This window comes from Melampsora larici-populina (assembly GCF_000204055.1).
Source record: "Melampsora larici-populina 98AG31 unplaced genomic scaffold MELLAscaffold_1, whole genome shotgun sequence".
In the NCBI taxonomy this organism is placed as follows: domain Eukaryota; kingdom Fungi; phylum Basidiomycota; class Pucciniomycetes; order Pucciniales; family Melampsoraceae; genus Melampsora; species Melampsora laricis-populina.
In genome coordinates, this window is record NW_006768765.1 from 2,844,121 (window position 1) to 2,858,199 (window position 14,079).

At 43.6% G+C, this 14,079-nt stretch overlaps 1 protein-coding gene across 1 annotated transcript; it reads left to right on the plus strand.

Moving 5' to 3' along the window:
- Window positions 1-4,290: 4,290 nt before the first annotated feature.
- MELLADRAFT_87072 (uncharacterized protein) lies at window positions 4,291-5,515 on the plus strand (the record flags this gene model as incomplete). The annotated part of the gene is made up of 3 exons (XM_007403676.1): window positions 4,291-4,792; window positions 4,923-5,104; window positions 5,171-5,515. 3 exons carry the CDS (start codon window positions 4,291-4,293, stop codon window positions 5,513-5,515), a joined length of 1,029 nt encoding a protein of 342 aa, XP_007403738.1.
- Between the last annotated feature and the right edge of the window lie 8,564 nt (window positions 5,516-14,079).

The window sequence follows — 14,079 nt, forward strand, 5'->3', positions numbered from 1 at the left end:
GATCTAGATCGAAATGCATTTTCTCAAACACACTGTTCAAACGCCTTCAAATCTAATCAGAATATATTGGTCGATATCGAAAATTGGATGACTCACTTACACTTCATGTCAATTGAATCTCAATCCCAACACAATCAAACTCAAACTTGAATCAAGCAAAGGATGCCACTATAGAGTGCTCCCAGTTTTGGGGAATTCTAACTCGTGATTAGTATTTCATGTTGGATTCTAGATTTTCTTACAAAACTGACACATTAGTTTCGTGGATCTAGAAACATGGCTTATCCTTGAAAGTGTGATCAGGTCACTTCATTATTCAACTTTTTTCATATCTACACATCTTCCTTCTCAAAATCATGTTTGAATATGGAAATTCATAGGTTTCTCTCCCGCTCAAGTACACACTCTACTTAAACATATTCAAGATGTTGGAAAGTTGAAGATTGCTTCTTTGTTAAATATGCTTTCCTACGCGCCCAAAAAGTTTCATTATTCAACTTTCTTCATATCTCCACATCTTCCTTCTCAAAATAGTATCAACTTTGACTCCTTCTTTGGTGGAATGATCACTGGACTGAAAGAAGTAAGAGTAAGAAAATTGCAAAATCTGATATGAGCGCAGTAAGCAATTGTAGGACCAGACATGAAACAAACAGAGGAGATAGATCAATTATTGCCTTAACTCACAATCAACAATATTGAATAGAGTTGTCATATATCACGCTCCAAAGTACTTCTGTTTCCAAAACAAGTATGTACATTTTCATCCTGATATAACTATTGTCATCATGATTATTCTAAACCATGACATTTTACAGTTTCCCATCGATCTGTTAGAAAGGACTTTTCATATCTAAATCAGCTGATAGCTGAACTAAACCAGCCCATTAAATTGTATCCAAATGAGTTGATAGCTTTACGAACCAAATATCTACTCTGAGATCTATACTATGTTTCAGGTCAGAGCTCGGGATTAGATAATGTGTGCTTGTTATGCACTATCTCAGATTCTTATACAGGGATTTGAAATTGTATTCTTGAGGTCGTAACCCAAAAGAAAATCTCTTGTTGTAAATACATACCATTTACTACGGAAGCCGTGACGTGAAGTGACCGCCACCGTTTTTTCAAAACTTCGATTTTCGGTTTGGATCCCACTATTTAGAGCCCTCGGAACAGTATCCGGCGCCCCCTCTCGGGTCGGACACCAGGCTACAAACACTTCAGGCGCCCCTTTTAAAAAAAGGGGCTCCTGATTGGGGCTCCCACATTTCATCTCATCTTGTGTATTTATACTTATCCTCCATTGTTCATTGAAGGATTTCCTCTTTTGTATTTACATGATACACCTTTAACCTTGAACCCTCTGAAGTAAGCGAAGTAAAATACTGAGCCAATGTCACTTTGATGATAGTCCGAGAAGCTGAGCTTGATAAGCACACAAGACCACATGCATCGGCATGAACATATCTTATGCATCGGGGGTTGATACAAGATATCGGTCTTAAAACATAAGATGGGACATTGGTAGATAATACATCATTTTGACTGGACCGAAGATATACGAGGCAAAAAAGGGGATTGTTAATGCCTCAAATATGTAAGCTCAACTCAACTCTTTTGAATTTGAATTGAGACTATCCCAGTCAAAAAAGAATAGATTTAAAAAAAATCAACTCGGCTTCTTGTCCTTGTTTTTCCCATCAAGAGCGCTGAATGCTAATCTATACGGCAAGCTCCTGACAGTATCTTTAGCCGTCTTGATGTTCAAGAACCCAAACAAAGATGTTTGAATATTTTCATTGCTTTAATTTCAGTTATACAAGACTACACCGTGCTAGAAAGTGTACAAAGATGAAGTTTGTTTTGAACAAGTGTTGAGTAAGTGTAATGACTCATTCAGTTGGGCCCTTGAGTTTGATATCTGGTTCCTGAAAAACAAGGGAAGGAATCAGTATAGGAAATGGTTTGGCAATATATACAAAGGAAACTGTTTGGACAGACCAAGATTTCATCGCAAGTTGATTGGTGAGTGAGATGACATTGAACACCATATGGTTACCTTCTAAGGTATCTTTAATCGGCTCAAAGACTTGACCTAAACCTTTGTCATCTACATTGTTTAAAAAATGTTCAATGGTTTTGAACATCTGCTATTTAGTTTGAGTAAAGTGAGTAAATGTTTTTAAAACATGACATAAAGTGTAAAACCTGAGTTATGTAGATTCGATAAAGCTGGAGGATCCAAGTTTGTTGGTTTCGATGACCTGCAGTGAAATGAGAAGCATTCAAGTTGAGGTAATGCTGACAGTGATCTTGATATTGAGTCTAGATTGGGAGTTCTTGATGCTGATCCTATGCTGAGTCTAGATCAGATTTGAATTTTGAGTCATATCTTGTCTTGGATGAGATTAGTAATGATTTTAAATGTTTGATGGTTTTATAAGCTTGAATTTATCGAGGAGGAACTGCTAGGTTGATGTAAGGTTGATGGGTGTGTTGAAGGTTGTTGTTTGAAGTTTGAATATGTGATCAGTGGGGGGGACAGGAAAGAAGGAAAAGTTCAACAAGGAGTGACTTGAGGGGCCGATGTCCGTGCAGTCATGGGGCCGGTCCGGGCGCAAAAGAACTTAGGTTCCCTTTCGTTTGCTTCAATGATGTTTGTCGCCCCATCGAGGATGGAAGGGCACCAAAAATGTCAAATAAAGGGCTCATCTGTGAAGTTGTGCCCCCGTGAGGAGCCCTCAAGGAGCCCTCAGGGTCCGACTCAGCAAAACTTAGGCTGATAGTGCTCGGGTTTTGACGGGCCACACGGGTATTGATCAAAACTCGAGGGGCGCCGGATATTGCCCAAGGGGGCGCTAAATAGTGGGATCCTTTCGGTTTTTGGTTTTTGGTTTTTGGAATTTGGGCATTTCCTTCAATTTTTGATACACACCACGGGCTACCATCACCGAGAACACCAACTGACACCATCACCACCACCAAGGGAGAAGAAGAATTTTGAAAAGCAACCATGCCTCCCTCTCAATTTACAGTGAGTCGGTCAAATTGCTCGACCGATTCAACTCTTGTGCCTTCAAATATCCAGACCTCAAATCTTATCAACTTCAATCGTATCAATCAATACCAAAGTATTGGAGCTCGCCGATTTGACTGTGATCCTACTACACATCAAAGTCGAATTGGCGAGCTCTTATCTCAACACCTGTTGTGTTAACCTTTTAAATTTCTTCTTTAACTTCTTATCGATCCATTAATTCTTACACTAACTACACATCAAAATGCTGAATTGGCTGGCCCTCATCTGAACAAAAAAATTACATAAGTATCTTTCAATTGCAAAGAGTATAATCACAAATCATGGTGATTACAATCTGGAACCTGATCATTTCACAGAGTTTGTATCACTTACTTATTGATTGTTTTACACAACTTACGACATTTCAATCATGAGGCTGTTTTAAAAAATGTATGCCAAGTATTTTTGATTATTCTGAGTTCTCAAACAATTGAGGTTGATCTTGACAATCACCTCCTCAAAATTCAACCTATTTGGAAAACCAACAGTTTCTTTGATCAGAAAGGTTGTTGATTGATTGAGGGGTAGGTGATTTGTAACTGTAAATGATACCAAGTCAATTACAAGTTTATTGACTGTAAAGGATACCAAGTTGATTGAGTGAGTGATAATTGAAACAAGTCTGGACTTTGATAAAAGATACTCGAGCTGGGTGGTGGTGGTGATAGCTAGATTGGTGAAAAGACAAGTGTGAAAAAATAGCTGGGTGGTGGGTGGTGATGTTGGTAGCTAGCTGGTGGTGAAAAGACAGATGTGGAAAAAAATGCTCGGTGGTGGGTGCTGAGTAAAAATACGAGTGTGGAATAAACCCTTGGTGGTGGTGATGGTGTCAGTTGGTGTTCTCGGTGATGGTAGCCCGTGGTGTGTATCGAAAATTGAAGGAAATGCCCAGATTCCAAAAACCGAAAACCAAAAACCGAAAACCGAAGTTTTGAAAAAACGGTGGCGGTCACTTCACGTCACGGCTTCCGTAATTTACGGACCCAGGGGTCCTTTTGCTTGGCGAGTAACACGCACTCAATGGGGAGATGTCTGTTCGAGTTAATGATCAAATCGATGCTTTGGCACTGGTGGTAATTCTTAGTGTCACCCTGGTTAGTCCTAGTTTATCCAACTCCTGTTGGAAAATACCGTGCATCACTCTGTTCAAACCTCGGAATTTCATTATCTCTTTGCAATCTTTTATCTTCATTTTAACAACATCCACAATGCCCCTACCTGGCGAAAACATCCCAATGCCACAGAAGCGAGCAAAGAAGCCCACCACAAAAAAAGGCAGTGTAGCCACTCAGCGATTCGCAGCCCTGCAAGCAAAAGAAGATGAAGCGGCCCGAAAGGCCATCGCGGCGTTGAATCGACCTGCCCCTGACCAGCCCGTCGAACAACCTGTAGATCCCAACGCATATGTATATGATGCCTTGACTAGGGATGATGGTAATGATCCAGCTCGTTCTAGTGATGGCGAAGGAAACGAAAATCCGGTCAATCGAGCCGAGTACTATAGAAGCACTACATATCAAGAACGCGCACTTAGAGAAGAGGCTCACTGGGCAGCAGTTCTACCCAAGGTGTTCCCGGCTTTTATGATCTGTAGCCGACAAACGTATCAATGGTGTGATCGCGTATCGTGGAATCAAGACTGGAATCGTGACTGTAGATGCAAAGACTGGCAACGACGAACAGTCGAAGTAGACACAATTGATTTGACAAGTAAGATTAATCATCTTCTCTACGCTATCAAAAGAATTGTGTAGTGAACTGAGGACTTGACACACCCACTCAGGCCGGATGAAGCTCTCCGTTGTGGTGTGTGATTGCACATCCGACTTGGTGCGGCTAGTTCGGCTCGGATACATGGGTTCCAAACCAATTCTTCCACGTACAGCATTCTCTATTCGATTGCTTCGGTTCCACCATACGTTATGGAAGAATTCAAGTGTTCGAATTGCTGCCTTCACCGAGACAATGGATGAATACCTAGATCCTCGAAATAGCTTGTTTCAGGTTCCGGGTACTGATCAGGTTAGTATTTCCTTTCATATTTGAAGTTGAATGTCCTTAGATGATCTTAGCACTTCTAATTGACAGACTCGACATCTGCGCCGGTGTTTCTCAGCAGCAGTTGATGCATACCGAGAAATGCTGCGCATGGAGGAGGAAATGGTGTCATCAGCACTGCGTTTAACACCTATGGACGAATTAGCCGCGAAGTGCCCTAGCTGTCTTGGTCCTAACGTTCCTGGCAAGCGACCTGACGAACCAGACCCCATCGCATGTCTGGATGCGAATTTCCAGCAACGTCGACACCTGATGGCAAGTGCTGCGTGGCGGGGTGAATCTCGAGTTATACCATCAATTTTCCTCTCGCCAGCCCAAGTTCTAACTTGGAAAGTCAAGATGGGACCTGTTAATCAGCGAGTCAACACTTCTTGACCTGTAGATGACGTAGTGGTGAGAAGTTCATGCCTTGTATTGTAGATATGGGGTGATTGACGCTGTTTCTCGACCTTTCTCAACACAGGATCCGTGCAGCGCACAGCATACGGCAGCAAATGATACCCGAGGCACCCAGACCTGGCGTGGCTGCGATGAGACGGGGTTGATGGGTATGGCTTGTCGCCATGACATCTTACTCAAGTTCATCAATATTGTTCAATCAGGAGAACGGTAGGTCCAATACATCTATTTGATGAACTGTCTGTATGATACAGATTCTGCATGGTGACTCACATACAATCTATGTATACTTCAGTGGCTATTATCCTCTCGCAATGCTTGATTGGATCTTACAAACTACTACGAACGCGGCTGGTGAAGTGCCAAGGTTTGGAATCCTATACGACATAGGATGTAACTTGGAGAAGAGTATTATTAAGGTGAATTTGTAAACCTTTATGTAGGAAATCCATTTGACCAATAGTGTTGTTCCATGTTGGTGAGCAGCGGGAGTTGTTTGTTCAACAGCGGAGGGCTGAAAGGTTGAAGTTCGGCACCAGCGTCTTTCACTCTTACGTCCATCAATGGGCTTGTCAATTACAATACAACCCCAGGTTGAATGACGACTGGGGACTTTCGGATGGAGAAGGGTTGGAGCGAGTTTGGGCCGGCCTGGCCCAGTTAGTTGGAGCTTTGAGATATTCAACAAAGGCTCACAGACTTTGTGCGTTAGCTTTGCGAACACGGCACACTAATGAGGGTAAGAGAAAGCGATCAGGTGGGTTACATTTTAAGTAGTCATCGGTGTAATATCACCCAGTTCTTACCCTTGATGTATACTTTCAACAGTACAATGGTTGTTGGCGCGGCTAGTATCTAGTAAGAAAACAAACGAACAGAGCATTCGGAAGTTGAATGCATTGCGACAAAAAAATGCTACATATACAAATCAATACTTCAAAGTGCAGTGGACTAAGCAAAGAGCTAGTCAGCTGCATGCCATGGTCAACGTGACTTCAAAGCTCTTGACTCCAATGATCAACCGCTTGGTTGAGCTGGAAGACCAGCATCGAGAGGCTGAGTTGGTAACGTTCCTTTTTCAGAGCAATCATGTGCTATTAATTCAAGTGAGGCATGATTTCTTCTTTAGGAACGAACTCAAAGCTCTGCGAGCCAAACAGAGACAGTGTCGCACTGCGGCGGAAAAACGTAAAATATTGCATATACCGCAGACTTTACTCATCATCGAAGAGCAGATCAATGAATTGGTGGATGAGCTTGGAGGTGATCACTACCGAGAGATGCCCGGTGCAAAAAGTTTGCACCACTCCCTCCGAAGTTGTATCTCAAACTTAAAGCTTACATCTTCTTTTCATCTTAGCACCTAAAGGCCGACTACTCATTAGAATACGAGTGGCAAAGACTAAGCTTTACGGCGCCAAAGTGGATGTGTATGAGAGCCAGAGGAAAAACGACGAGAGAGAAGGTATGTTACATTTGTTGCCACAACACAACTAACTACAGGAGATATTCAAATGGCATGATTTGAACAGGTACAAGGATGCAACAACGGTCAAAAAAGCACTTGAGAGAAAAACAAAAATCATTGAAAGACAAGTACACAATTTTTTTGCGTAATGTGAATAAGTTTAATACCGAGTTTAATCCACAACAGCCGATCGAGTGCCCCTCAGTTGAGGAGATCCAGAGGTTGCCCCTGACCGACCACTTTTGGGACATTGGTCAACTCACACATCCAGGTGAGGCGTGGGCGGCGGATCCAGACACTCGGGATGGGATCCGAGCTTACCTTGAGCTGAGCCATTCTCAGGATGAGCTACGTCGGGTGGGTCGCGAATGCAGACAATCAGCTAAGTGGGCTTTGGAAATGCAGGACAAACTGGCAGTCTTATTGACAGCCCTAGAACTCGAAGGTCAGTTTTAGGCTCATTCATGAAAGTGGTTTATTTGAAACAATCGAGACAGTGGATAAATTTTATACTGACCCTGATTTCTTCAAAGATGGTGATACCGAAACCGTGGCAAACCAATGGCTAGCTGGCCTTGTTCGGCCCACTGCAGCAACTGCAACAGAACGATTGGAAATCAGCAAGAAGGTCCTCAGGGCTATTTACACACGGTTCAGCCAAGATCAAGCCCGTTTGTGTATGGTGTGGAATGTCAAGATGTGTGAGGTGATTGATAAAACCCGGGTGTACAGCGAACTATTGCAAGGAGAAGAAGAGTCAATTAAGCTTCGGTGGTTGGCTTTGGTGGGAGAAAGTAGGCTGAGATGGAAGGCAGCTACTGAATCGGATATTGTGATTTCAAATCCCCTGGACGAAGCCGAGTTGGCTGAACTTAACTTTGGCCTTCTTGAACTAAATGTGAACAAGGAGGTCGGATACGATGATAACCAAATGGAGAATCTCGAAGTTGATGATGTAGTCCCCATGGAAGATGGGATGGATGATCGGATAGTTGGCCAAGCGGATGACATGGAAGGTGATGGTATGGTTGAAGTCGATTGAACATGTGTTATTGAAATGAAATATTTTAAGGATCCCACTATTTTCCGCCCCCGGATCAATATCCGGAGCCCCCTCTCGGACCGGGTTCTAGGGCGACAAGCCATTTGCCGCCCCTTTTGAAAAAATAGGGCCCACATGACAGGCTCCATCCTTTTCGATTTCAAAAACATTTCTTTCACTTTTCCTTGTTTTCAAATCTCCTTCTCACATTTCACTTCCTTGACAGTTTTAGGAGCACAACGGTTGGTATGTGGCATAAATTCGCATAGCATAGCTTAAATTGAACATCGGGGCATAAGGGCATACAAGCTTTCAAAAAAAAGCCTGGAAGTAGAAGTAGAAAAGGCAGACAACAGATTCTTGATCATGCACAAAACAATTGACATCAACCGACAAATGAGAGACAGACACATGACTTCCTACATAGATAACAAAGTAGACAAAAAACACTAAGAGCCACGATTTGCCCACCAACCCAATTGCACTTGATATTTCTTGATCCACCCTGGTATCTGAGAGTGTTTGATTGAGGTCGATACTTGATGGTTGTAAACCTCAGGAAACGGAACTAAACGCGCACCAAATCGCAAACTCACAAAATGATCTCGATTGACAAAGGCCAATACTATAGGATCATTGTCGTTGGGCGCCGTGCGATGTGGGAAAAAGGTGTAAGAATTGACGTCGCAAGGATCAAACAATATCACTGGGCGCTTGTAAGCACTGGCAATGACGTAGCCCAGGTATGGCATCCTCATCCAGAATTCCTTAGTACATATTGGTCCCTGGGGTTGAAGCCGAAAAAGCAGATCATTGACAACCTCGGTGGCATGAGGTATAGTTTGCCGAGTGGTCATCTGTGGCCGTGGTCTGTTACTTCCTGGAGTCGAAAGCAACTCTTCATGGGATGCCCTGTTATAAGTGAGCTCCTCCCGCAGTTGATGGCGAATTAAAACATAACAGTCCGTGTTGTAAATCTTAAGAGCATCAGCAATTGCGTAGAAGCCGCAATTGCCATAAGCAGGTGGGTTGAAAACCGTTTCAATGTATGTGACAACTACTTTGGGTAGTTGTTTCAAAAAGACCGAATCGTCTAGTCCTGCCTTTGACATGGGTGCGGCCAAAGAGTGAGTTGTGGGTTTAGGTATTTCCTTTCCCGTCGGATTTGGTGGAGGTGGTGCAGTATGAATCGTGGGTTTGGGTGTTTGCTTTGCACTCAGTTTCAAACATTGGTTTGTAGTCACTTTCGAATCATCGAGCATTGGAAATAGTACCGCACCAAACTCCCGACTTGCTTCCAAAGTAGCCTGTACTTGGGGATCAGTTCGGTCTAAGTTCATATCTTCAGCGATTAGACAGAGAGCCACCTCAGGGAGCAATACTCTTCGGAGAAAGTAATCCGGAGTCAGAGGGGTGGCTTTCGCTGAATCAAGGTGATGCTGGGATGATGTATTGTGAATAAAGATAGTCTCCAGGGTCCGAATGATGATTACATATCCCTGATATCCATAACTTGAATTCGAATTTGATACATGTATATATCAGCCAAACTTCTTCCTTGAAAAGTAAAAAGGATGCAACTTACTACCCCGGTTGCTCGACCTCAAAGTTGACCATGCCTGGCGCTCTGCTACTGCCCTTGTCTTTCTTGTTGGCGGCTCCCAGAAAAACAGACGGCTCAATCTTGTTAACTATGTTGCTTAAGACATCGGTGTGATTATTGATACGCCTGTGAGATGCTAAAGTTATCAGAATGTAGTATCCACAACCAGCAAAGATTGATTACATACCCTTCCAAAGCGTCAAAATCAATGTTGGTTGACCAACCCTTGGCAATCCCAACTGGAATAGTGTTGAGTTCGCATTGGTGTAAATAGCAAAATTCAGCAGTGTGGGTGAACTGATGTTTTACCAAATAACAAACATTAGACAAACATAAGGATCCTTGAGAGTCGAGTAGAAGAGATAGAAAAGGAAATCCAAAGGAAATACTTACTGGCAAAGACATGATATTGGGGATTGCCAACAAGGTGGCCTTCATTTCGATAAGCTTGGTCGAAAGTTGCGCAGGGAAGGGTTCATCGCAAAAAGGACATAGGTTTTCGTCTTCATTGGCTTCGCTTGAGTCACTGGAGGAACTGGCAACCTTGTCTTCATGTTGTACTTCTGCAAACGTTTCTGAATCTGAAGATGAGTGAGCAGCTTCAATCATCTCGAAGTCGGCTTCAAGGACTTCATCAAGCAAGGCTAGGTCTTCCAAAGCCAAAGTCGACGTTGTTGGCAATTCGACGCCTTTGCTACCTGGTGCGTCTGAGCTGGTCGAAGGAATAGGGACAGGGCCTACATCTTGAGTGGATCGTGTTTGAGATGACATTTGAGTAAGACGTTGAGGGCAGGTGGTGATCCGGTGGTTTGTTGACCTACAAACACTACATTTGTTCACTCGTCTCTTTTTGTTCTCGTCAACGATTTCTAGGTCTGATTTCCACCTCCCTTGAAGACCTTCTTGAGAGGCGGCTTGGCGTTTGGAAGTGGACGCTCTGGGTCGACCTCGAGTGTCGGTCTTCACTTCAGCATTCATTATCGGAACCAGCGAGTACCTACTGGTTTCCAACAGAGACAGCTCTCCAAACAATTTGCAAAGCGCATGTTCAGGTAACTCCAAAAGGTGACCAAATTTTTGTCGAGCCGCGTCAAGTAGACCTTTGTGGGTGCTAGGTGGTAATTCGATCATTAGTTTCCACTGATCATGAAAGAGGTCGGGGGAAAGGTAATCCGTGTTGTCAAGAGCTTTGGCTATTTCATGTGAGCAAGGAATTCCCCAAGAACCTCAAAATGTATGAGTACAAGGCTTTTGAAGTGAGTCTGGTAAGAGATCGTGCTGAGACTTGAGTTTCTTCATTGCGAAGTGTGAAATGACACCATGGAGTTCCTTGAAAACCGTTGGCATACCTTGGAGGGTCTTAGTCATCTCAATACCGACTAAGACTGCAATTTTGTTCATTTGATGTTCTTTGAATCTTTTGAATGAGTTGAAACAAGTCAGGAAATCGTTGTTTCGTCCTTCCAGAAATTGTTTGGCTCGAAAGTGGCTTCCTTCTGTTCGAGATGTGGAAGAGTTCCCAAAGTGGGGCGTGGAAGAAGTGAAGAGAGTGACAAATTTCTGGGTTCTGTAAAGCCACGTAGTTTGAAGATAATCGAAAACATGGTGGGCTTTGGCTGATTTGGTAACCAACTCAAGATTCATGTCATAGTCGGCGGTTGTGGTTGATGATAGGAAGGTGTTCCAAAGTTTCATGAATTCTGTCCATTCAGGTTCAGTGAACTTGCTCTTGCAGTGTTTAGCCACGTTCATATTGATATGCCGCACACAAAGTATGTGCGTAGCATGAGGAAAAATAGTTCCAATCGCATTGATTAACACAGGTTCGGCATCTGTCGCAAAGGTCTGAGGCATCTGGACTGTCGAGCTATCGTCTTCGTTCTGATAAATGACTTCCTTCAACTGTTGTAAGGCCCATTCGTACTGGGCTGTTACTTCGCTTTGTAGGAAGCACATGGCAATCGTAAAGGTTCTGTTAGTGTTAGTAGTTCCAACTATATGTAACAGTGGTAAGTTAAATCGGTTTGTTTTGTATGTACAGTCCAGGCTGATAACGGTGGAGAAGCGGCGAGCTAGTCGAATGGTGGTTGGGCTTGCGAAGAAGAGGTTTTGAAGTGTTCCATCTGCTGCAACCAGGGTGCGGTGAGCCCAGTTGCACTCGGTGATAAGGTCGAAGAGACCTTGATTAGGTGTACGCCCGTCCAACCAGGTATCTCAAAGGCGAGACTTCAAGTTGTGGATGTCTCGCACCAAGGGCTGAGAACCCGGTTCGACTTGGATCAATTGACGGATTTGGTTTGCTCGACAACCAGCCGATGACAAATGAGAGATTTGATTGCGAACAGCAGGAGGGAAGCGACGATAAAGTGAAAGGTGGTTGGGTTGATTGAAAGCTGGGTGGTTGTGGTGGAGTTTTGCGATGATTCGTCGATTGTGACTGACAACCCATTGGTCGAGTCGTGATTTGTAGATGAGGGACATCTCGAAGAGGCAGCCTGTCTTCTTTGTTGAAGTAGATCACTTCTCAGCTACAGATTTGGCTGCCGAATTCGTTTTGTAACCTAGTGAACAACCCAAATACACCCTAATAGTAACGTGGTCTTTAGTCTTGTGGCTCTTGATAGCGAAACCGTAGCCTTGATATCGAGCCACAGCGTTCATATACATCAAACCGTTTTCCATTTCAATGAACTCTTTCCCAATGATTGGAGGCCTAAGTGAGCGAACTGGAATAGCACCTACGTAATTGTTAAAATAAGTAAGTATATAGATTGAAACAAACCATAACCACAAAGAAGTAAAAATGAGATGCTTACCGATGGGTGGCCAGTCGCCATCCCGTTCATTGTTTGGAGGGACAATATCCTCATCATCTTGATCTTGAACAACTTCAACTTCGGTGTCCGTGGCCATAATCACGTCGCTGTGAACAGATCCGGTGGATTGGGCATCTACAACTGATGGTTGTCCGACCAGTTGAATGATCGCGCGAGCAGCTGGCGGCGTAGCATCAAGGGTGACCGTAGTTGAACTGTTGAAGGTTGCAGGTGAAGTAATAGGAGCCGAGGGTGGTTGGATATGATAAGGATTGTGAAATCCTGAGTTGTACACATGCCAAGGAGGCATTGTATGGCCTGTACTATCGGGATAAGCAGGATGCGCGAAAGGGTGAGCAGCAGGTCCGTACTGGAATCCTGGAGGTGGATACCAGTACGGAGGATTTTGAGGAACAAAAGGGATTGGTGGTGTGTATTGATTATGGAAGGGTGGTGGTGGTTGATTATGGAAGGGTGGTGGTGGTTGATTATGGAAGGGTGGAGGTTGATTAGGCGGGTAGGAGAGATGTTGATTAGGCGTGTAAGGTATATGTTGATGTTGATTGGGGGGGTTTGGGTTTTGAACGTCCGCGTCCGAGGGCACGTTCATCGGAGGTGGGGGGTTCGGCGTTGACATGTACAACAGGGTTTGGAACTTCAATTCAGTTCAAACTTTGAGAAACTTTGGTTGATCTGATTGAAGATGTGTGGGGACGGTTGTACAGTGAGATTCCTTTATAAGCATGGTGATGGTTGCATCAAATCCCATGCTAATATAAAAAATGCTTCTTATCGGAACAGACCTAATAGCCTATAGGAGCATAAAACATGCTCAAAATTATGCTATGCTTGAATGTCAGGCTTGGCACTTGCAACTATTGAAAAATATGTACTACAGAAACCTAGAAGCAAAAATTGACAGACAGTTTTTCAATTGATCTTCGCTTTTCTACTCAATGCAGCCTAATTTACTCCACTTCACCTACCTTTCTTCTCCTTTCTTGCATCACATAGAAGCATAAACACGTGAAAGAATCATGTTATGCTTCTTTTTTCATGCTTCACATGAAATTATACAAGCATATCAGTCAAAACCTCAAGCATATGCTTAAAATGCTTATAAATCCAAATTTACTGCCCACCAAAAATGGTCACATCATTTTTGATGCTTATCAAAAAATATGCTTGTAAAGGCAATGCTTAAAAAGGAATCCCACTGTATTATGCAGGTAAAGTTGAGTGGGGAAGTGTGAAAGTGGGGTGGGAAGAAAGTTGTTGAAAATTGAAGGAAGGACAAAGAGAGAGAGGAGAGAGCGGGACGGGAGAGAGAGGGGGGAGGAGATAGATGGGGACTTATCTATTTGATGATTGTGTCCGACATACGAACCGGTCCAGGGGCTCACTATTCATGATGAGCCCCTGTTCCTCTTTGGGAGTGATAGCTGTCGCCCTTTTGGTGAAAACGAGGCTCAAAAGGTGGAAATGGGCTCACATATGAGGAGGTCCTTACGTGAAGGTGCCCCTGCGGCGCCCCCGCGGTCCGACTCACCAGAGTTTTGGCTGAGTGTGCTCGGGTCGCGTCGGGTACCTCGGGTAATGCCCCAAAACGGG